This window comes from Puma concolor, chromosome A3, assembly GCF_028749965.1.
Source record: "Puma concolor isolate L17-30 chromosome A3, mPumCon1.1.hap2, whole genome shotgun sequence".
NCBI classification, from domain to species: domain Eukaryota; kingdom Metazoa; phylum Chordata; class Mammalia; order Carnivora; family Felidae; genus Puma; species Puma concolor.
Genome location: NC_141669.1, coordinates 59,813,243 through 59,837,554, shown reverse-complemented (window position 1 = coordinate 59,837,554; position 24,312 = coordinate 59,813,243). Strand labels below are relative to the sequence as shown.

Sequence of the window (24,312 nt, the reverse complement as noted above, 5' to 3'; positions counted from 1 at the left end):
CTCCCAAATATCAGAAGAAGAAATAATATTAACTCTACACAACTCAATATACAAGAAGAGAGAGCACTTGACAACTTATTTCATCATGTTAGCATTAATTACAGTGATGTAAAAAATGACAGAGACAGTACAGGAAAAGACAGAGAAAACTACAGACCAATATCTCCCATAAACAGATACAAAAATCCTTAACAAAGTATTAGCAAGTCTAGCAATATATTAAAAAGATCATAGATCATGAACAAGAGAGATTTATCCCACAAATGCAAGCTGCTAAAACATCTGGAAACTAATCAATATAATTCACCATATGACCAGAAAAAACATAATAATTTCAACAGATGCAAAAAAAAAAAAAAAAAAACTTGAAAAAATTCAATATCTACTCAAGATAATATATCTTAGCCAATTAGGAATGGAAGGAAGGGGACTTCCTCAACCTAATAACATTAATACTAATAGTGAAAAGACTAAATGCTTTCCATCTAAGATCTGAAACAAAGCAAGGCTGTCCTCCCTTGCCACCTCACTTAATACTGTACTGGAGATTCCAGCTGATGTAATAAGGAACCAAAATAAAAGGCATACAGAAAAAAAAAAAAAGGCATACAGGCTGAATAAGAATATGTAAAACTGTTTTTAAATGCCATTGTCATAGTCATCTCAGAAAGTCCTAAAGAATCTACAAAAACATTATTACAACTGGAAATGAGTTTAACAGGGTACATGGTCAAGATTTTAAAATTTTATTTCCATATAATCCCAATGAACAATTAAAATTGTAATTAAAAATACTATTTGTAGTAGCACCCAAAAATATGAACAAAGTATGCATAAGATCTTTACACTTAAAATCAAAAAACACTGCTGAGAGAAATTTTATTGTTTTTAATTTTTTAATAAACTTTATTTATTTATTTATTTATTTATTTATTTATTTATTTATTCATTTAGAGGTGGAGGGAGAGAGAGAAAATGCAAGTAGGAGAGGGACAGAGAGAGAGGAAGAGAGAGAGAATCCCAAGCAGGCTCTGCACTGAGCACAGAGCCCGAGTTGGGGCTTGATACCAGGAACTGCAAGATCATGACCTGAGCCAAAATCAAAAGTCAGATGCTTAACCAACTGAGACACCCAGGTGCCCAAAAATCACTGCTGAGAGAAGTTTTAAAAGATTTAAATAAATGGAGAGAGATACTGTGTTCAAAGATTGATAGACTCAATATTGTTAAACTGTCATTCCACCTCAAATTGAACTACAGATTCAACATAATCCCAATCAAAATCTCAAGTACTTTTGTAAAACTGACAAGTTTGTTTTAAAATTTATATAGAAATCAAAGGATCTAGAGTAGCCAAAAACAATTTAGAAAAAGAAGAACAAAGTTGGAGAACTAACAGTAATTGATTTTATGACTTACCATAAAACCACAGTAATTAAGACAGTGTGGTACTCCCATATAGACATATAGATCAGTGGAAGAGAATAGAATCTATTCATAAACACATACATATATGGTCAAGGCAGTTCAATGGAGAAAGGACAGTCTTTCCAACAATTGATTCTGGGACAAATGAATATTCATATTTAAAAACTAATTTCAGGGGCCCCTGGTTGGCTAAAATTTTTTTAAAAATTAGGGGCGCCTGGGTGGCTCAGTTGGTTAAGCGTCCGACTTCAGCTCAGGTCATGATCTCACAATTCGTGGTTCGAGCCCCGCATCAGGCTCTGTGCTGACAGCTCAGAGCCTGGAGCCTGCTTGGATTCTATGTCTCCCGCTTTCCCTTTGCCCCTCCCCCACTCATGCTCTGTCTCTCAAGAATGAAAAAACGTTAATTTTTTTAAATTAATTTTAATCTATGCCTCATAGTATATGCAAAATTTTAACTTGGAACAGACCAGAAACCTAATTGTAAGAGCTAAAATGTCTACAAGGAAACAGGGTTAGACAAACACTTCTTAAGATGGTACATAAAAAACACAAGTCATAAAATAATTTAAGAACTGAATTTCATTCAAATTTAAAACTTCTGCTACCCGAAACACGTTGTTAAATAAATGAAAAGGTAAAACTATGAGCTGGAAGAAAAACATTCATAATACTAGTGTCTCACAAAAGATTTTTATTTAGAATATATAAAAACTCTTACAACTCAATAATAAACAATCCAATTAAATTTGGGCAAAAGATTTGAATATATACTTTATCAGAGAAGATATATGGCAAATAAGCACATAAAAAGATACTAAGCTCCAATAGTCATCAGGGAAATGAAAATTAACACCATTACACACCCATTAGAATGGCCAAAATTAAATAGACCATTAAGGCTAAGTGGTAGAACATAGAGCAACCAGAACTTCAAAATAGTTTCTTCTTCAGTTAAACATATCCTGAGCCTATGGCCTAGGCATTCTACTCCTAGAATTTTCCCAAGAGAAATTAGAATATATGTCAATATAGGGGCGCCTGGGTGGCTCAGTCAGTGAAGTGTCTGACTGTGGCTCAAGAGGTGATCTCGCAGTTTGTGAGTTCCAGCCCTGTGCTGGGCTCTGTGCTGACAGCTCAGAGCCTGGAGCCTGCTTCAGATTCTGTGTCTCCCTCTCTCTCTGCTCCTCCCCTGTTCACGCTCTGTCTCTCTCTCTCTCAAAAATAAATAAGCATTAAACAAAATATATACATATATGTCAATATAAAGACTTGTACATGAAAATACATAGTATTTTTAGTGATATTAGCTTAAATCTGGAAACAATCCAGATGTCCATCAAGAGGTGGAGCAATATACAAATTGTGGTTTATCTACATAATGGGATACTACTCAGTAATGTAAAGGAAAATCTGAAGATGTACATACCAATATGGAAGATTCTCACAGATAAATGCTGTTTATCTCACAGATAAACAGATAAATGTTTTCACGTAGAAAAACACTAAAAAAGTACCTATTTTATGAGTCCTTTTCTATGAAATTTAGAAAAAGTAAATCTAATCAGTAATGAGAGAAAGCAGGTCAGTGCTCTTTTGGCCTTCAGGGAAATAGACTGCAAAGAGGTTTGAGAGAATTTTTTGGTGATGGAAATATTCTGTTTTGATTGTGGTGGTAATCATGAGGATACATACATTTGTCAAAACTCATTAAACTGCACATTTGGAATGGGTACACTTTATTTTATGTAAATTATACTCCAATAAACTTGATTTAAAAATCCATCATCACTCTAGTTTAGCAGAATGCTGTCTGGAATAACAGTCTATTTCAAATGATTTGAGATCCAAGTTTAAGATTACTAGGCATCTAAGAAATTATCTGACATTTCTTTCCAGCAATAAATTACCCACAATTAGCACCTGGGTAAAGTTTAGTATTTTAAAAGCTCGCTAAAAGTAACTCTTTTGGAACAAACTGAGGGGTGCTGGTAGGGGTATGGGCTAAATGGGTGATGGGCATTAAGGATGGCACTTGTTGGGATGAGCATTGGGTGTTACATGTAAGTGATGAATCACTAAATTCTACTCCTAAAATCATTATTACACGATATGTTAACTAACTTGGATTTAAATAAATAAATAAATAATATAGTGATTATGCCTATATTATGACATATATACGTATAAATATGTATATGAGCTAAATATTCAGATTAAAGCCTTTTTTGATCCCCTTCTAGATGACAATTCTAACTTCTCCTTCAGGGGCTAATAGGTGTTCTGCGATAAAATCATTTTACATTTTATTTTTAAGCCAAGGGCCTTATTTGCCTGGAGTTTTAGTAACTTTTAGAACCTGGACTCTCAGATGAAAGTAGGTACATAAAAATATTGTTTCAGGATTTAATAGCTATCTTTTGTGATTAAAGAAAACTCTGTAGGGCACCTGGGTGGCTCAGTCGGTTGAGTGTCTGACTTCGGCTCAGGTCATGATCTCACAGTTCATGAGTTCAAGCCCTACATTGGATTCGCTGCTGTCAGTGCAAAGCCTGATTCAGATCCTCTGTCCCCTTCTCTTTCTGCCCCTCCCCTGCTTGTGCTCTCTCAAAAATAAATAATATTAAAAAAAAAAATAAAGAAAATCTGTAATCACAATTGGAAATATTGACTGTTGTTTTAAATTTATTTCAGCCACAAATAACAGAAAAACCTCCTAAAAATGCCGTAAATAATAAAAGGTATATTATTTACAATACTAAAAAAGTAATCAAAACAGAACTTTTGAAGAAAACCTATTTCTTATAAAAATACTAAGAGAAAAATCATCCTACTAATTTTCTAGACAGAATGATACACCCACACGTGCGCGCGCGCACACACACACACACACACACACACACACACACACGTTGCCTTTGATTTTCAAAATCCTATGAGAGGGCAGATGTTAGCTTTAATTATTTCTTGCCTAATATTATCACTTGAATATTTAACCTTTTCCTAACTTTGCAGGCTCTGGGAGAGCATTGCAAGGGCACTCCAGGTAGATGGAATACTATCAAAATTACCATAGGAAGGAGGGAATGTGAGAGAGAGCACATGCCCCAAATGGGGAACTACAGTAGTGCAAAAACAGCTGGGGAGATGAAGCCTGAGAGGCAGACAAGGGCTTATCAACCCCTGAAGGATTTCAAGCTAGAGAATCCATGACCAAATCTGCAGTTAGATTACTCTGGTGGCAGTTCAGGGGATTATGAGAAGATTGGAAGGCAGAAGATTACAGAGAGCTACTACTTGATCGCTGCTTGAAAACAGGGAAGGTCCAGGTTAAGGTCATGACAGCAAGGCTGTACAGAGATGTTTTTGACAGTATTTAGAAGGTAGAATTGATGGGACTTGGCCACTGATTGCATATGGCATTAGGGGTGAGGGAAGATTCTAGGATGATTTCTGACTTGGGATTCCATCTGAATAACAGTACCATCCACCAAAATGAAGAATATAGAAGAAACAGGTTTGGGGAGAAAGAAATAAACTCCCAATCTACATAAAACAGGAGGAGAGCTAAAAATGGAACCTTACGGAGCCTCAACATATTCATGAATAGGCAGAAGGAGAACACAAACACGAAGAAAAGGTGTTATCTGGGGTCATGGAAGGCAAGTACAATGAGAATTCTGTGACAGAAGTGGTAAGCAACCATTAAGTGCTGTAAAGTCATCAAGTAACATAACAGAAATGTATGTATCAAGTAGGAAGTCCCTGGTGACCTTTGCAAGAGCAGTTCCAGAAAACTAAAGACCCAAGCCAGAACTTGGTACTGTGAGGAGTGAATGGGGAGTGAAGAAGCAGAAAAAGTCAATGTTCACTATTATTTTGGTGAATCTGACTCTGAAAGAAGGTGATCATCTGACTAATAACAGAAGAGAAACAATGTTAAGGAAGAGATGTTTGTCTGTTGTTTGTTTTATGGTGTGGCTTGGGCCTGTGTCTTGGGGTATAGTAAGATTTTTGGGGGGAGTGGGAAAGCTGACAAAGTAAAGGTATCAAAAGGAATGTAGTGGGATCCAGAGTGGAAGTGGTGGTGGAACTAGTCTTGGACAAGAGGAAGGTCTCCTTTTCCATTGAATTGAGAAGGAAAGATTTATGTTCATGTAGATAAGAGGTTGGTTAGGTTGGGTGGGTAGGTGGTAAGAAGCAGATAAACTTAATGAAGTATCAATTAAAAGGGAAGATTCTCCTTTCAGAGGGCAGAGAGATAGATGATCATGTGAGTTTAAAGAGAGCAGTGGAAGTTGAAAAAGGTACTGATGAGAATGGAAAAGCTTTAATATCTCTGTAATATAATTAGGGACTTGTCTTTTAAAAATTAATCTCAGTCTACATATGTGGAAATACGGGACAATGACTGCCAAGCAAAGAAATCTGATTATATTTTGCTTTACATGAGACAGTACTTCTTGGCTTCCACGTGGGAGGATGATACTTCTAGCTCCCTCCTGAGGAAGGCATGCCCTTCAAATTCTTCTAACAGTAGTGATGGCCTTTTAATCCCCAACACATTTGCATGATGATTATAAGGATTTAGAATGGAAGCTCTAGTCTTGGAACAAAGTTTTCCTTCAACATTACACTGACCTATTCTAAAAGTCAAACTCCAAAAATCTTAGCATATTGGCACCAGCCACTGCCACGTTTACATGTGACAGCATTCTATTTTAAACTATGATCTATGTCAGCTTCTTAAATTGTAAGCTACACCTTGCATGTCAAATTTTCCAAAGGCTTGCATAACAAGCTTATGAAAAAATCTCGTAAATGCTCCCTAGTGGGGAAACTGCACATGCAACTACCTGTTTATATATGCAGTAACTTGAATTATACATGAAAATTCCACATGGATGCCCAGAATCAGCACTGTGTTAATTCAAGAAGTATATTAAAATTTTTGGATGTATTTAGTAGCAGAACCTAAGAAAAATCTGTTCTTTAAACAGGGTTTTCTTTAAAAAAAAAAAAAAAAAGATCTGTTAGTTGGAATCTACTGTTTCAAGGAATCTACTCTTCCTAGAAAAATTAATAATCTGTAATAAATATTAATCTTATAATGTGTTTTTTAAAATTCTGGGAAACTCCATATCTAGATCTTTTAAAGAGTCTGTAAGTCTGCAAAATTTCCCTATCCCATAAAACTTAAGTCATATTGAAAATAAAATTTTAATGATAAATGTCAGTTGCAGAAGTTATCACCTTTTCATTTGAATGCTTGACTTCTATTGGATAATTCTCTTCCAAGAGACCTTCTTGGGAAAAAGATGTGACAGCCAACTCATTGCCTAATTGATTTAGGAACAGTGCCCAGGGAGACAGTCCAATTAAGTTTACAAGCTGGCAATTAGCAGGAAGCCCTCTAAATCCCTACACTGAGAGCCTGTTTACTTTAGTAAGAAGGCAAATGTGCTAGAGATAGGAAGAGAAAGCTGTGCTTTTTGCAAAGCTGTTGTGAGTAGGCCCACAAGGGAGGGCTAAAGAAAAGCTAGGTATATGTGGGCAGACAGCCTTCTGTTTGACAGGTAACTGGGTAATTTAGAGTGTGTGTGTGTGTGTGTGTGTGTGTGTGTGTGTGTGCATGCACGTGTGTGTGTGTGTGTGTGTTTTAACAGACATGCAAAACATCTAACATCCACTTTAATGAGCGTTGTGTATGGAGACATACAACTGTTAAACATGTAGTTGGGCAAAGAACTGGATTATTTTATAATAAATGAGATTCTAAACATTTTTTCTTGGACAACATTAACGTTATATATAAATTTAGATGCATTTTTATTATGTGGAAAGAACACAGACCTCACATTATATTCATTATACCTTTCAGGTTAATCAAGTCATTTTTAAGTACATTTATTTCATCAGTTCAATTTCAGAGGCAAGTAGATCCATTAAAAAATAATAAACTGACATATACTTAACAAACACTACAGTCTCTTTAAAAACTTAACTTTGGGAGCACCTGGCTAGCTCAGTCACTTAAGCGTCTGACTCTTGATTTCAGCTCAGGTCATGATCTTGATGTTCATGAGATTGAGCACCGCATCAATCTCATGAACAGCTGCTGTCAGCACAGAGCCTGCTTGGTATTCTCTGTCTCCCTCTCTCTCTCTCAAAATAAATAAATAAATATTTTTTAAAAAATAAAAACTTAACTCTGTATCACAGAGCCAAACCATGCATAGAGTTTAAAAATGTATTGACTTTTCTATGTTTTCAAGTTGCAATAAAATGCATTAATTAAAATCTATTTTTTAAACCTAAATCTATTTTTTAAGCCTTACGCACTCCAATCTGAGAAGCAATACATACATATTATATAAAATAATTTTAATAGGGGCACCTGGGTGGCTCAGTCGGTTAAGCGTTAGACTACAGCGTAGGTCATGATCTCCCAGCTCGGGAGTTCGAGCCCTGCATCGGGCTCTGTGCCAACAGCTCTGAGCCTGGAGCCTGCTCCAGTTTCTTGTCTCCCTCTCTCTGTGTCCCTCCCCTACTCACACTCTGTCTCTCTCAAAAATGAGTAAACATAAAATCAATCAAATCAAATCATTTTAATAGAAAAATTATCACATTCCTTCAACACAAAAATTTTTAATGGGCATAGTAAATAGTTTTAGAATATTCACATATGTATTTATTTTGGAAGGTATCAAATGTGGAAGTTTAAGCTTTTCATTCATCACAATGGACAATTAGTGCAATTTCCAAATTCTTCACTATCTAATGTTCCCTAACACTTAGAAAATCATCCACAAAGCTTTCTTAAACCATATGAGGGCACCTGGCTGGCTCAGTTGGTGGAGCATGTGACTCTTGATCTCAAGTTGTGAGTTTGAGTCCCACGTTGAGCATAGAGATTACTTGGAAAAAAAAACACAACTACATGAAATGTCTGAAAGGCAAGCCTATTTACGGGAAGACATAGAAAACCTACATTTCTAGAATGGTTTTATTCTCTTAATCATAATGTTATCATCATAAACATTTTACTTACTCACCAACTTCCTTGACTTACCAAGTTTAAACAAAAGTGCACCCAAAGGTCCTCTGTCAAACCTGAGGAAGAGGAGATCATAGATGTCCCCACTTTTAGGCTTCTGAGAAACCACCTGAGGAGCTATCCACTGCATTTGAACAAGACTGCTGGAAATGTCAAAGAATTTATTGAACTGCAGAGTCTCCCTGGGTGAGCGGTCTTCAGCCAAGAGCTGGATGTTAATAGGGGATAGAGCCATATCAAAAATTTGCAGCTCCCCTTGGTTGCTGCCAACTAGTAGAATGGCGCCACTTGGGTGGCAGCTTATTAATGAAGGCAAAAGTTTAGCCTGGGCTAAGAGAGTTACTCTACGGTGAGCTTCATAAAGAATTACTGAAGAATCTTCACAGCCCAGAATCAGTTTGTCTTCAGTAACATTCCTGCAGCAGCTAATGGCCTTCGATCTTAGTGGTATTCTGGTTATTGACACACACTGGATTTTATTCCGAACACATTCATAGATGCAGCTGTCAGCCATGGGCTCTTTGTCTACACTGATGGAGTGCTCCACTGTCAACACCTGATAAGGCTGTTTATTGCCAAAGCGAACATCCAGCAGATCCCATTCTGTGCGGACACAGCTCAGAACCTGTGAGAAAAGTATCAAGTATGTTCACACAGACCTTGGTTTTTCTTCAGCTGTCACACATACGACTGCATATTAATCCAGCATCCCATTGAAGACCATCAATTATCACCTTAAACATCAGCAACACTTAAATATGTATGTGCATATATATTTGTGCATCTCTCACAGAACACATAAATATATATAGCACATATATAACACAGCTGCAGAAATTGTAACATTTTAACTTTAACACTTTGTTTTTGAAAGTCTGTAAATAACTTAATGTTCAATATATAAAAACTAATAAGGTGGGCTTTTACTAAAATAGTATGGTAGTAGAATATCTAAAAATATCAGTTTAATTTTTAAAACAATGAATAAAGGACTTATTTATTTCTTTTAAACACCAAGAGTTTCTTTTTCTTTTTTTCTTTTTTGTTAGGAGCACCTGGGTGGCTCAGTCAATTAAATGTCCAGCTCTTGGTTTCAGCTCAGGTCATTATCTCATAGTTTGTGGGTTCAAGCCCCACATCAGGCTCTGTGTTGACAGTGCTGAGCCTGCTTAGGATTCTCTCTGCCCCTCCCCTGCTCGCACTTGCATGTACGCACACTCTCTCACTCAAAATAAATAAAAACTTTAAAAAAATAAAATAAAGTTATTAAAATATACCCTACTGACTGAAGAGCTATCTGAAAGGAAAATTTGTCAATACATTTTCTAGCTATAAGGTGCTCTGTTAGCAGATCATTTGCAAATAGGAAGTTGAAAACACCAAATGCAATTAGGTAGTCATTGCAAAATACCAAGAAAAAATACAGACTTTTTAATCCAAACTTGCATATACTAAGACATCTCTCATATTTATGCAGCTGGTTTTTCCTCCCCAAATGAACTTAGTCAGGAGATGATCAGGTCAAGATATAATGTTAAGATAAAGAAAAAGTACAGTGTATAGTTAAGGGAGAAACATTAAATGACAATGCTCTGAAAAAAAAAAGCACAAAGGAGAGAAAATAATCCAAAAACAGAGGACCCTGGCTGATGAGACTCATGTAAGCTAACAAGATTAATTTGATGTCTTCTATCATCTTCCATAAGGCTTGTTCAATGTTATCCTCTACAAACTTCATGATCAAGAATCCCCTTCTTTCACTGAGTTCTTGATCTTTCTTTTTTCTTTTTATTGAGGTATAATTGATATATATTATATTACTTTCAGGTGTACAACAAAATGATTCAATGTTTGTATATATTGAAAATGATCATTATAGGAAGTCTCATAAACATCCATCATCATACACAGTTATAAACTTTTTTTCTTGTGATAAGTACTTTTAAGATTTACTGTCTTAGCAACATTGAGTTCTTGGTCTTAATCCTATCTTCAGGCACTCCTCAGATTAGGTGAATTCTGAAATCTAATAACTCTTTAAAGATTCTTAAAAAATACATGCCAGAGGTTTCAGGAACTAGTCAATAGAATTCAAATGGGAATGGTTGTGGTAAAGGACACGGTGAAAAGTTTTAACAAAGGCATAGTGAGCAGGCAAAGAATGAGATGCAGAAGAACAGTGTTGATAATTAAGAGATGAAAAAAAAAAAACCTAAAAAATTTTTTTTTAATGTTTATTTATTGTTGAGAGAGACAGAGACAGAGAATGAGCGGGGGAGGGGCAGAGAGAGGAGACACAGAATCTGAAGCAGGCTCCAGGCTCCGAGCTATCAGCACAGAGCCTGACATGGCGCTAGAACTCATGAGCTGTGAGATTACCTGAGCCGAAGTTGGATGCTCAACCGACTAAGCCACTCAGGTGCCCTTAAAGACTTTTATAGTGTGTGGTGGCCTGCTTAAAGTCTCGAGATCTTTAGAAAAAAGATCTCTGCTTTAATTCTAAAGTAATAGGAAAGTACAAAGATGAAAAGCACAGAAACAGACAGTGTGTTAGCTAAACCACAGATTATGCTATGTTCCAATGGGTCAGTTAAGAAAGACTGTGACAGCAGACCTAAGAATAGATGACCATGATTCAATGTTTTATTTTTTTGTTGTTTGCTTTCTGTTTTGTTTGTTTGTTTTTTAATGTTTATTTATTTTTGAGAGAGAGAGAGAGAGAGCGTGCACAAGTGAAGGAGGGGCAGAGAGAGGGAGGGAGACACAAAATCCGAAACAGGCTCCAGGCTCTGAGCTGTCAGCACAGAGCCCAGTGTGGGGCTCTAACTCAGGACTGTGAGATCATGACCTGAGACGAAGTTGGCCACGTAACCAACTTAGCCACCTGGGCACCCCGTTTGCTTTTTGTTTTTTAAAGAAAACTGTGTAATAAAGAAAGAAATGATAAGAGTTTAAAAATTCAAGCCAAGAAAGAACAGAAAAGGTAAAGAAGAATCCTAAAGGTCTTGGAATTTCTAATTTCAAGGATAAACAAGCTGGTAGTTTCATTCCTAAAATGAATTGTTTCAGTCAAGTTTGAATCAGTCAGCTTTAAGGCTGAAACTTGTTGAAAAATGCACACTGAGATTATTTCATTTTTATTCTTAAAAAGGCTAAATTTGAAAAAGGTAGACAGAGCTGTTCCAAAAGTCATCAAAAAAGGAACAGTATAGAGTAGGAAAAGCATTAAATAGTTAATATAACTCATGCCCTCTCCGGAAGATATTTTAAAATTAAGAAAGCACAGAAAGCAGAAAAGCAATTATAGTGAGCTGGAGATAGGCTCAAGATTGTCATGTTTCATGTTTAGCTATAGAGGGCTGGTTCAAACTAAGTGTTTATCGGGACACCTGGCTGGCTTAGTGGGTAGAGGATTCGACTCTTGATCTCAGGGTCATGAGCTCAAGCCTCATGTTGGGTGGAGAGCTTACTTAAAAAAAAAAACTAAGTGTTTATTATGACCATGAATATAGCATCCCTGATTCTGGCAAAGTGGTGACGGTGGCACTATAGTTTTTGAATCTCTCTAAATCCCTACATGAAAGAAACAGTTCAACTAAATAGCAAAACCAAAAACCTATGGATGACTAGATGAGAATTCGAGAGAGCATTGTATGTAATGACTTTATGCTCCAATAATGTAAATAAAGTACAACTATTTAAAAATGCAAAGGAAAGAATTGATAAAAACATAGGCAAAAAGTTTCTGAATATTCTCAGTAATTTATATTAGTAGTGGTAGTATTAGTAGGATTATTCTCAGACTGTTAAGTGTATACTGTGACATAAAGTAAGCAAGTAATTGTGAGATATTATAATTCATCTCCCATGTCCCTGAAAACTAGGATTTTTGTATGAAAAAGAGGAGATACAGATGTAATATAGAAGAGGTTAAATTTAAAACCCTGTATCCTGAATTTGAGTTAGAAGTAACAATGTGAACTCACTCTGAATATATATATATATATATACACATATATATATATACACACACACACACCCATATATATATATATATATATATATATATATATATATATATATATAAAATATGTAGCTCATCCTACTAAAGATACCTAGAAATAATGCCCAATCCAATAACAACACATTATCCCTAGCTCCCAAACTTGGGCTTACAATACCATTTTCCATGAAAAGAAACCAGAGCTTATTAAAGAAATGGCAAATTCCAGATCTGAGGCAGGAAATGTTTAAGATAAGCATGAAACATACTGTCATAGCAAATAGCAGGGAAGCTACCCAAGACTACTGAGGTCATGACAAAAAGAGGAACCAACTTGTAGAGGCTCCAAATATGAGACAAATTTGAGCTTTCAATAGGATAATGACTACAATTTATAAAACCCATCAAATCAAATATATTTAAATTCATAAATTATCAATGCTACTTAAAAAACAAAACTAATTGGTTTTCTTCAGGGAGTGATAAGGAACCAACTCATTATCTTGAAAACTAGTAAATAAAAGAAAAGAAACAGACATTTATCCTGATTATAATACATGAATTCAACCACTAGGAAAACAAATAGGAAATGAGTAGAAGTATCTATAAAAGTATCCCAATTAATAAATGAAAAACTAGTAATTAGAATATCATCATTTGCAACCTAATGAATTAATGGATCTAGGCACTGAGCATTAGTAGCTGCTAACATCAAAGAAGAGAGACAACCAAGAGAGAACCTGACGTTACGTGCCTTCTGATGAAAAGAACACACCGCCCCACAGTCTTGCCAAAACTGACTAACTTGCAGAATTTTCAAAAGACAGAGAAACATGTTGAACCACATGATTATGCAAACAACAAAATCTACACTATGAGACACTGCAGTTTCAAAAGATAAATTTTAAGGAAAAGAAAGCAATGGAGAGGGGGATTTGTATACTAAAAGAGAAACATTAAAGTGGTTTTTAAAAAATTTTTTTATGTGTATTTATTTTTGAGGGGGGGAGGGGCAGAGAGAGAGGGGGATAGAGGATCCAAAGCAGGCTCTGTGCTGACAGCAGCGAGCCCAATGCAGGGCTTGAACTCACAAATGGCGAGATAATGACCTGAGCCAAAGACGCTCAACCGACTGAGGCACCCTGAAGTGTTTTAAATGGATAATACTAAACTAAAGTTTTAGGAGATGCATTAGGGTGATAAAAACTATATGGGTATATAAGAAAGTGATTAAAAGTCATGACAGAGGTTACTTTTGGGGAACAGGAAGGGTTGAAATCATGATAGTACATTCATAGTATTTCTGGGCACCTGGCAAAGTTGAGTGTGGTTCCAGGGGTATTTCCTTTGTAATAGCTCATTAAACTATACATTTAGTTCATGTGGTTTTCTTTATGCATGTTTTTTTTTTTACAATAAAGAGATTTTTTTTAAAAGCTACCATCCCTAGAATATAAAATCTTTGTTATGTAGTTGAAAGCTAACACAGTACATACATTTCTTTGGAAGAGACGTTTCTCAAATATTCTGGCTTTTCAGTTGAATGCATTTATAACACTTTCTGAATTTTTTTTAATCAAATTATGCCATATTGAAAGTTCATCTCATTTTAACTTTTTCATTAGTTGCTGCTCCTCTTAATCACTGCAAAAATAGTTTTAAGCTTTATGGGAAAAAGGTTATCTTCGTGAGGTTATATTTCCCTATCCCTGACTACAGGTTTTAAGGTTTAATAGCTCTGCTTAGGTGGTTTTGATTAAATTGGTAAACAAATTCAGTGACCCCTTCTGAGTAATACAGCTTGAAATTACCATCATACTCAGAAAGTATTACCTAATCCATATAGCTGAAAAGTTAAAATACCTGCTCAAATACAAAGGTAAGGGAAGAATTAGTTGTGTAGTCATCACATTTTTGACAAAGTGAATGAATTAAATAGTTCTGTGATGACTATAATAACTTTCTAAAAAGGAATACATAAAGAGTATGTGGAATTTAAATAAAAATGATTACCATGTTATATATGATAATCCACACACACACCATTAAAAGCTGTTTTAAAATGAATTTACTGATAAAAATTTCTTTCTCTGAGCACTATCTATTGTATATTTTTCAAAGAAATTTTTTTTCCTAGACTACATAACTCTCTCTGCTCTCTGCTTCTAATTAAGATATGTGCTGTTGTTTAGAGCTCTGCGGTGTGAAATTAGACCAGGAGTTTTCTAATATCCATAAAATAAATTAAAAAATGTTCCTCCTCCGAAAGACAGATAATTCAGTCACAGAGAGCTTAGTTCTATGTTTCCTTTGTTTTCTTTTTTTTTTTTAGCTGCTTGGTAAGCCAATTTTCTACTTAGAATCTACTGTTAAAACTCTCATTTGGTTCAGTATGTGGGCTTTATCCTTTCCATGGTCTGTTATGCAAAAATGATGTTTTTTTTTTTGGTTTTTTTTTTTGAGTTTGCTGTAAAGCAGTGACTCTTAACTTGGATGCACATGAGAATCCCCTAGGGAACCTGTTAAAGAATACTGGTGCCTCCTCCCTCTCAGGAGGTTCAGATATAACTAGTCTGGGTGGGCTCCTTTGTAAAAGCTCTGCAGGTGATTGTAATGTGTTGCCAAAGCTGGGAGCCACGACTCTAGGATCTTGCCACTTTCCAACTAAAAGCTTATTATTATATTTTCTGATTGAACTTAGATGGGAAATGCTTTTTAAAAATTCTATTTTTTTTTTTACTGTTTATTCATTTATTTTTGAGAGAGAGAGAGAGAGAGTGGGAGCAGGATAAGGACAGAGAGAGACACAGAGTCCGAGGCAGGCTCTGAGCTGACAGCACAGAGCTAGATGCGGGGTGTGAACCCACAAACTGTGAGATCATGACCTGACCCAAAGTCAACGCTTAACTGACTGAGCCACCCAGGCACCCCTAAAAATTCTATTTTTTAACAGATGCAATGACTAAATTTCCTTTCTATGAGGTTGCTACTTTTTTAGTTTGAATTTTACGGAACTGATAAACTGAGGGTTGATGGGGGTGAGAGGAAGGGTAGGGTGGGTGATGGGTATTGAGGAGGGCACCTGTTGGGATGAGCACTGGGTGTTGTATGGAAACCAATTTGACAATAAATTTCATATTAAAAAATAAATAAATAAAAAGCATAGTACAAAATATTTAAAAATTAAAAAAAAAGTATATTGTATCTTTTATTCTGATGATTGGTTCAAGAAGTCTATTGGTGACCAGTGAAAAAAATTTAAAGACATATGTCTGAATACCGCTTTTATCGACTAGTGGTTTTTGTTCATGATAGTCTAAAAAATGTGCTACAATTAATTCATAGTTAAAAATTATGTCCTCAATGGGAAAAAAAGAAATAATTATTTCCTTAGAGATTTCGTCCAAAGACATATGCATATGTCTTTTGCATATGGAAGTTCACACGAGGGTCTGAAAAAGAAATCTTTTTTCTTTACTAACTTTTTTAAAAGATTTACTTATTTTGCGGGCTCCTGGGTGGCTCAGTTCGTTGAGCATACGACTTCGGCTCAGGTCATGATCTCACCATTCATGAGTTTGAGCCCTGCGCTGGGCTCTGTGCTGACAGCTCAGAGCCTGGAGCCTGCTTCAGACTCTGTGTCCCCCTCTCTTTCTGCCCCTCCCCTGCTTGCGCTCTGTCTCTCTCTCTCTAATATAAATAAACATTAGCAAAAAAATTTGAGGGTTTACTTATTTTTGAGAGAGAGAACACAAGCTCTCTCTGAAGCAGGCTTCCGCTGACAGCAGCAAGCCCAAGGCGGGGCTCGAACTCACAAACCATGAGATCATGACCTGAGCTGAAGTCAGGTGCTCAACTGATTGAGCTACCCAGGCACTCCCTGAAAAAGAAATCTTTGCAAATTTTTCCAAGAGTCTAACTTCGATAGACTGAAAAGGCCAAATCCAAGAAAAAGCTACTCTTGCTTAAAAAAAGAAAAAGGAATTATGTATCTTAATATATAGTAGGAGTGAAAAGGGGGGCATTAACTATGCAATCATTGATGAATAGCTAAAAATCACATACAAATACATCACCAGGAGCAAGGGAAACAAAAGCAAAAATGAACTATTGGGACTTCATCAAAATAAAAAGCTTCAGCACAGTGAAGGAAACAATCAACAAAACTAAAAGGCAGACTATAGAATGGGAGAAGATATTTGCAAATGACTTATCTGATAAAGGGTTAGTATCCAAAATCTATAAAGAACTTATCATACTCAACACTCAAAAAACAAATAATCCAGTGAAGAAATGGGCAGAAGACATGAACAGACACTTTCCAAAGACACACAGATGGCTAACAGACACATGAAAAGATGCTCAACATCATTCAACATCAAGGAAATATAAATCAAATCCACAATGAGATACCACCTCACACCAGTCAGAATGGCTAAAATTATCAACACAAGAAGCAAAAGGTGTTGGTGAGGATGCAGAGAAAGGGGAACTCTCTTGCACTGTTGGTGGGAAGGCAAACTGGTACAGCCACTTTGGAAAACAGCATGGAGGTTCCTCAAAAAGTTAAAAACAGAACTACCCTACAATCTAGCAAGTGCACTACTAGGTATTTACCCAAAGAATACAGAAATACAGATTCAAAGGGGCACATGCACCCCAATGTTTACAGCAGCATTATCAACAATAGCCAAGCTACGGCAAGAGGCAAATGTCCACTGACTGATGAATGGATAAAGAAGATGTGGTATGTATGTATGTATGTATGTATGTGTGCATATATATATATATATATGTATGCTGAGTATATATACATATATATGTGTGTGTGTGTGTATATATATACAATGGAATGCTACTCAACCATCAAAAAGAATGAAATCTTGTCATTTGCAACGTGGATGGAGCAATAGTGTATTATGCTATGCAAAATAAGTCAGTCAGAGAAAGACAAATACCACATGATTTCACTCGTATGTGGAATTTAAGAAACAAAACATGAACATATAAGAGCTGGGGAAAAGAAAAACAAAGGGAAACAAACCATGAGAGACTCTCAGAGAACAAACTGAGGCTTGATGGCTGGAGGTGGGTGGGGGATGGGCTAGATGGTTGATGGGTATTAAAGGAGGGCACTTGTTATGATGCGCACTGGGTGTTGTATGTAAGTGATGAACACTGAATTCTACTCCTGAAACTAATACTACACTGTATGTTAACTAACTAGAATTTAAATAAAAATTTGAACAAAAAAATCATGTGTTAAGTATCATGTACAACTTTATGAAAATCTATTTAAAAAGTTACATAAAATGGATAATTTTCCAGAAATACAAATTAAGGAAAAAACAGAATTCCTGAAAAATAAGCAACCCTTCCTTTAAAACACCACACCCAGGCAAATTTCATGTGTGAGTTTTACCAAACACTCAAACATCAGATAATTCCTTTTGGTACTGTTTCAAAGACGAGAAAAAGAAAAAGCTAGCCAAATCATTCCATAGGTCTAGTACAACCTTCATATGGAACTTAGAAAGGATAGTAAAAGAAAGTAAAATAGCTTACCAATCTCATTTTTGAGCAAATTGTAAAGCCCCTTTAATGTTTCTTCCTTACTATCTAAGTAGAATCAATCATTCTGTACTGGCTACTACTATATAGCATACACATACTCTATCCACAGCATCATTTAATGCCTTAGTGCACCTACATGTTTTCATATTTGTCTCTCATTGGTGGACACTAAGATCCCTGCAGGCAGGGTTATTTTTTGCATTCATATTCCCTGTAATGAAATACAGTGTTTACTTCAGGGTCATGCTCAATAGTTGTCAAATGATGTAGAAACAGAAGGAAGGGCCTTTCTTCCTTGTGTAATGTGTATAGGCAGGACGTGAAAAATAAAGGCAGTGAGTAAACAAACCACTTGGCTAGAACACAGGTTTGCATAAGGAAGTAACATTGGAAAGGTAGGTCAGGGCCAGTCAATGTGGGCTTTTCAATGCTGAGGCTGTTAGTTATGCTAAAGGCATTTTAGCAAGCAATGGCTAAATCAGACCTGTGCAGAATCCAGATGAGCACTTTTTAGAGCTATTACAGACCTAAAGAGGTGATCTATCTGGTTGAAATCTATCATTTTAAAAACAGACAACTAAAGTCTGAGAGGACAGGTTATCTATCCAAGGCCAAAGAACACAAAACTAGCTAAAAGCAGGCAGAAGCTTAGAGGCAGTAAGCTTGATTAATGTCAGACAGTTAGTATGTATATCGTCTGACCAACAGGTAAACCAAGTTTGTCTAACTCCAAAGTACATCATCTAGATGACACCAGGAGATGAGGTATATAAAACATATGTATACCCTTTAAGCACTCCTAATTTCATGTAGTACATTCATTTCACATACAGGTAATTTGTGTAAAGTTTAACTAAATTATTTTTACCTTTATTCTAAGGCAGAACATTTAGAATTCTAATTAGCTTTATTACAGTCATTTTGATGAACTCTTTTACTCAATTAGCTTCTGAACCCAAGATCAATAAAACAGTAGGCATGAAAAGCCAATGAATAGGAACAAAGCACTTCCTTAGCCTCACAAAATCCACACCTAAAGCATTATAAGTAGTTTTAGTTACCAGAAAAAGGTGAATTAATTAATTAGAAAGGACTCTACAGTCTTAAAAGATAGCCTGGAAGTTTATAACACCAGAAAAAGTAGGTAGGGACAGAAAAAACCTGGACTTGTTCACTGTATCTCAGAATACTAACTCTGAGAAATACTTCATAAAGTCTAAATGATAATAAATTTAGAGAAAAAATAGACGTATACTACAGTTATTCCTTGCCTTAGGATGGATTCACGTCCCAATAAACCAATCATATGTTGAAAATATCCTTAGTTGAAAATACCCTTAGTTGAAAATACATTTAATACACCTAACCTACTGGACCTCACAGCTTAGCCTCAACTACTTAGACATGCTCAGAACATTCACATTAGGCTACAATTGGGCAAAATCATCTAACACACAGCCTATTTTATAATAAAGTATTGAGTGTCTCATGTAATTTACTGAATACTGTGCGGAAAGCAAAAAACAGAATGGTTTTATGGATACAGAATGGTCATAAGGGTATGTGGCTGTGATTGCATGGCTGGCTGGGAGCTGCACTGTCTGCCACTGTCCAGCATTATGAGAGAGGATCCTATCACCTATCACTACACTGAGAAAAGATCAAAATTCAAAATTCCAAGTATGGTTTCTACTAAATGTGAATTGCTTTCACATCCTGGTGAAGTCAAGAATCGTAAGTCAAATCATCTGTAAGTTGAACTGTCTATATTCTACTCAGGCAAAAACTTAAAAAAGAATAAGGGAGGGTTACTTTTGTTAAGTTATAAAAAAGAAAAACAAATTCCATACTCAAAGTACTGGTACAAGTTGAAATTACCTGTAGGTTCACAATAATGAATGATGATAGAACCACTGTCAGGAATAGACAGGGTAGAATACTGTCCTCGCCTCCTAGATTAACCCTTTTGGTGCTCCTGTCTGAGGCAGGATACCAGATGAGAAGGCCATAGTTCTACAGCCCTCCTGATAAATTCTTGCCTTAGCCATGGTTTGGCTCCACAGTCTTCTACCAAATAGGCATCTGACTAATGTTTACTGATTCATTAACTGAAGTTTAAAGAAGGTGACTGATAACATAACTTTGGCAAGCAAGAAATTACAGGCAAGCCGTAATGATAGTACTAATAATGATATTAATAAGAATCACACAATGATCAGCGTTTGAGAGTTTACCATATGTAGATACTGCTCTAAATGCATGTCATAACTTATTTTTCTTTGTTAACTCTATTTTTCAGATAACAAAACCATGGTGCACACAGGTTAATTAGTTGCCCAAGGAGAAAGAGCTAGGTAGTGGCAGAGCTAGGATTTGAACCCAGAAGCCTGTGTTCTTAATCACTGTGAGACTCAGGCCAGCCCTGGAACTGTCTATCTTGCAGATAGGATACTTTAAAGGATCCCACTTTATATATACTTTCCTTTTTTCAGTATTTAGAAAAATAAATTATACATTAAAAAAAGTATTCATCTTTATTTCAGAATCAAAAAAACTAATAATCCTATTTTATTTGTTCTTCAATAAAATGTATATGTTTGCTTTAGATTTACCTCCAGTCTTCCTTGAACATAACCTAGGAGCAGCAGATTGGCTCTGTCCTTCTCAGGAGAAATGGGGGCCCAAGGCCAGGCATCATCACTGACCAGCGGCCACCAGCAAACAACTGTATCTTGAACACAATTGATGGCTAGATGACGGTCTGCTGTCCTGTTTACTGGGCCCGGTATCTCAGAATAGGAAATCTAATGATTAAGAAAAAAAAGCACATAAGAATCATTTTTTAATGCAAAATCCTCGATGTATTACAAAAATTAAAGCATCTGTAAATGTAGATAAATGCAAGTAAATATGCATGTTAAACATGTGCTTAAGGAGGTGTCAGAATTTACCAAATTCTTTTGACACATATATAAAAAAGACATATGTTCAAAATTCTCCCCATTTTTAGCAGAGGAAAGGGAAAGGAGAAATGTGAGTTAGGGAGGAATTGGCTGTAGCAATCCCAATCAATACCAAAATGTACAGTCATGGCTGCTTGACAGCATCGACCTACACATAGGATTTAAGACCAGCTATATTAAATGACAAGTTCAGTACTGCTGACCAAGAGTATCTGACTACTGTTTAAGACATAACATGTTAACAATGACTGACAACAATAAAAGGAAAAACAACTTGAGGCAAATATCACTTTAAAGAATATATGAGACATATACACATATATTCTGCATAAAGGGATAAGCCACAGCATCATGCGTAAAAGTTTATGCAGCTTCTGAGAATTATGCTTCTCTTTCTTAGGAAGGATTTGTAGAATTTATTATTCAAACTATGTTATTTTGGAACATGGTTATTTGAAAACATAAGCACGGCACCATCTGGGTGACACATGCCAAGGAAATATAGATTGCACCGTATTTCTGCTTAAGGAATTAATGGAAGGTTGATAGCTTGGAAGAAAAAAAAAAAACTATCTTGCCATTGCTGGTCAGCAATAATCGAACCACTTTCTGGGGATTAAGCGCATGGCTAAGCCTACTGGACCAGACACTAGCAAAGGGCAGGGGGTCTTCTTATCAGAGAAATGCTTCTGGAGCCAGTCTCACTACATGACAGATTGCTTTCATATTCCTGTCTGCAAGGCAACAAAGGATGGCAGTAATGCGATAATGCCAGAGTGCAATGGGTGTTAAGAACCCGTTGCATTTATGTATTGTATTTAGTAAATAATCAGGCTCATCCAAATTGTGATCTCACCACTCAACCAAGGCCATTAAAATCAAGGTTAATGCTTTAATAATCCTCTGCTATTTTTTTTAATATGGTCAAAAGGAACCCTTTTCTATTTGCATGGCCATAATATTATTGACCTCTTCATCCTCTGAATGCACATCAAAAGGAACTGAAATCAAAGTAATTACCAGTGTTGTTCTCTCATGGTAAACATTTAACTCCTTGCACTGTCCCTTCACTGTTAAATAAATTGAATTGGATTTTTTAAATGTAGCCTGGAAAACTTGCTAAAGGTCAGTAGATTCAGGATATTTACCCTGCAATTTTCTTTGCCAAAATTATTTCAATCTGAAAGAATTATGGTTCAGCTGTAAAGAAAAATAGGATTATAAATACACTATTTCTTTGTTTTAAAATCCAAATGGGCAATGACAGACAACACAGATGTACCTTATGCTTTGAAGTGCAAATTCTTATATTTATGCTCTCAATATTATTATTTTGACTACTTATCTTCTTATTTGAGAGGAATACCACAATGGGATAGCTAGGTCCTTACAAATATACATACAATATTTTGACATCCTATTGCCATGTCACACATTATTTAGGAATTTCTAGATGAAAAAATAGAGTTAAAACAAGAAACTGGCACTTTCAGTCCTCATAGTGCACATCATGTATGTTATCTGAAATTTTCTGTTTCCTGTGAGTTTTAATGGCATCAGTTTTCTATCATGATGGTCAATAGGGCAAGTAAAGTGAACAAGTTTCTTAAATTATTCTTCCAAAAGACAAATGGCAGTTTTTACTAAGTATTAAATATATATATTCATATTAAACATTGAACCAGAAAGTGAAATCCATGGGCTCTTCCAAAGGGAAGCAGGTTACTTCCCTGCATGCATAGTCCAATGCATAGACATGGAGTGCCCATGTTATTCTCAAATCCAAAGGCATAAAGAACAAACAAACAAGTAATTCCCTTACTTAAGGTGCAAGAGTCCATATACCAGGTCTATTTTCCACATCTCTTCATAAGAAAAGATGACATCCTGGCAGTTTCTCTCTGATCCCATTAATGGGTAGCTACGATCCTTCAGCTGAGAAGACTGTACTAAGCTATTCATCACATCTAAGATGGAGAACTAGTCATAAAAAATTTTACGCAATAGCATTGAAAACATTTTAAATAGTTTGAGTTAATGCACATTGGAGCATTTTATTTATTTATTTATTTATTTATTTATTTATTTATTTATTTACTCCATATTGGTACATTTTAAAGACCAGTATTAGTAAATAAACAAATTTCAAATAAATCTACAATTAGCCAACCTGGAAAATAGCATCCCAGTAAGAGTGCTAATACCAGTTTTTTTACTAACCAAAATAGAATACATGAGTACCACTGATTTTCCAAGTAAAGAAAATCAGTATTAAATGCTACAGAAGCTCCACAAGATTGGCAAATATGACCAAATTAGTTTATTACCACAATGAAAAACTCATTTAATATATTTTATCTCATGTCAAAAAAAATTTTTTATAAGAATAGAGGTTTCCATCAAATAAAACTAAATCCTCCCCATACCACTATCATCTCAATCACAATAAGAAATAATCCCAAAGGGCAAAAGGTTAGCTTAAATACTACTTTTTCAAACACACACACACACAAAGTTTCAAGCCATAAAGCTGACTTCTAAAAATCTTTGCCGTTATTACGGACAGATACTCTGGGTATGGCATAAGTGTGCATCTTTTTTAAGGAAGCTTTATATCAGTTCTGTTCCCAGTGAACAGTGAACTGTCTCAAATCCACGTCACAGAGGCTGGATCAATCTTGCAAACACAAGTCATTGCTGAAAAGAGGCCTTGAACTGAAACAGCCTGGAAAATGTATTAGATACTCATCCTAGCAGAGAGTATGCCTTCCAAGCAGTTAAAATGTAATGTGGCAAAACTTATATTAAACACATCATTTAAAATAAAAATCCTTCCTTAACAGATGTAAAGTCCCTGATACAAGGAAACAAATTACCTGGAGTTAGTGAAGGGAGAGATACTAACATATGAAGGAGAATTCGTTTTGCATTCTTCTCCAGTTATAGTTGGGTGGGGGGGTGGGGTGGGGTGGGTATTTTTCCTCCCCTTGTTTATTACACTTTTCTATTAACCTTTGAAAGTGCCTTCTTTCTTCTTTCTTTTCTTGTGAAATGGAAGCCAAAGTAGCTATCCTTGCCTAGAAAGAGGATATGAGGTCTTAGGGAAAAATGAGAATGCTGTATATACTACCCTTAGGAAGAAAAACATTTTCAAATGTGTAATTTGTCTCTCTTATGTGTCTATGATTTCCGTAAGTACCAAACATGTCATTATTAGACCCTTATAATGAGATTAAAACAGAAAAGGTAGGAGAGCCACTATTTTTAATAAATCAACCCTAATCATA

General features: G+C 35.7%; 1 protein-coding gene across 3 annotated transcripts in view; it reads right to left on the bottom strand.

The window, feature by feature from the left end:
- Positions 1-24,312, bottom strand: part of WDPCP (WD repeat containing planar cell polarity effector) — a 394,349-nt gene that overhangs the window by 243,611 nt on the left and 126,426 nt on the right. For all 3 annotated transcript variants that reach the window (XM_086701002.1, XM_086701003.1, XM_086701004.1), the window contains 2 exons: positions 20,675-20,866; positions 8,501-9,110 (listed from right to left, as the gene is read on the bottom strand). In XM_086701002.1, the coding sequence (XP_086557128.1) occupies positions 8,501-9,110; positions 20,675-20,866 (802 nt within the window). The remainder of the gene's footprint in view (positions 1-8,500; positions 9,111-20,674; positions 20,867-24,312) is intronic.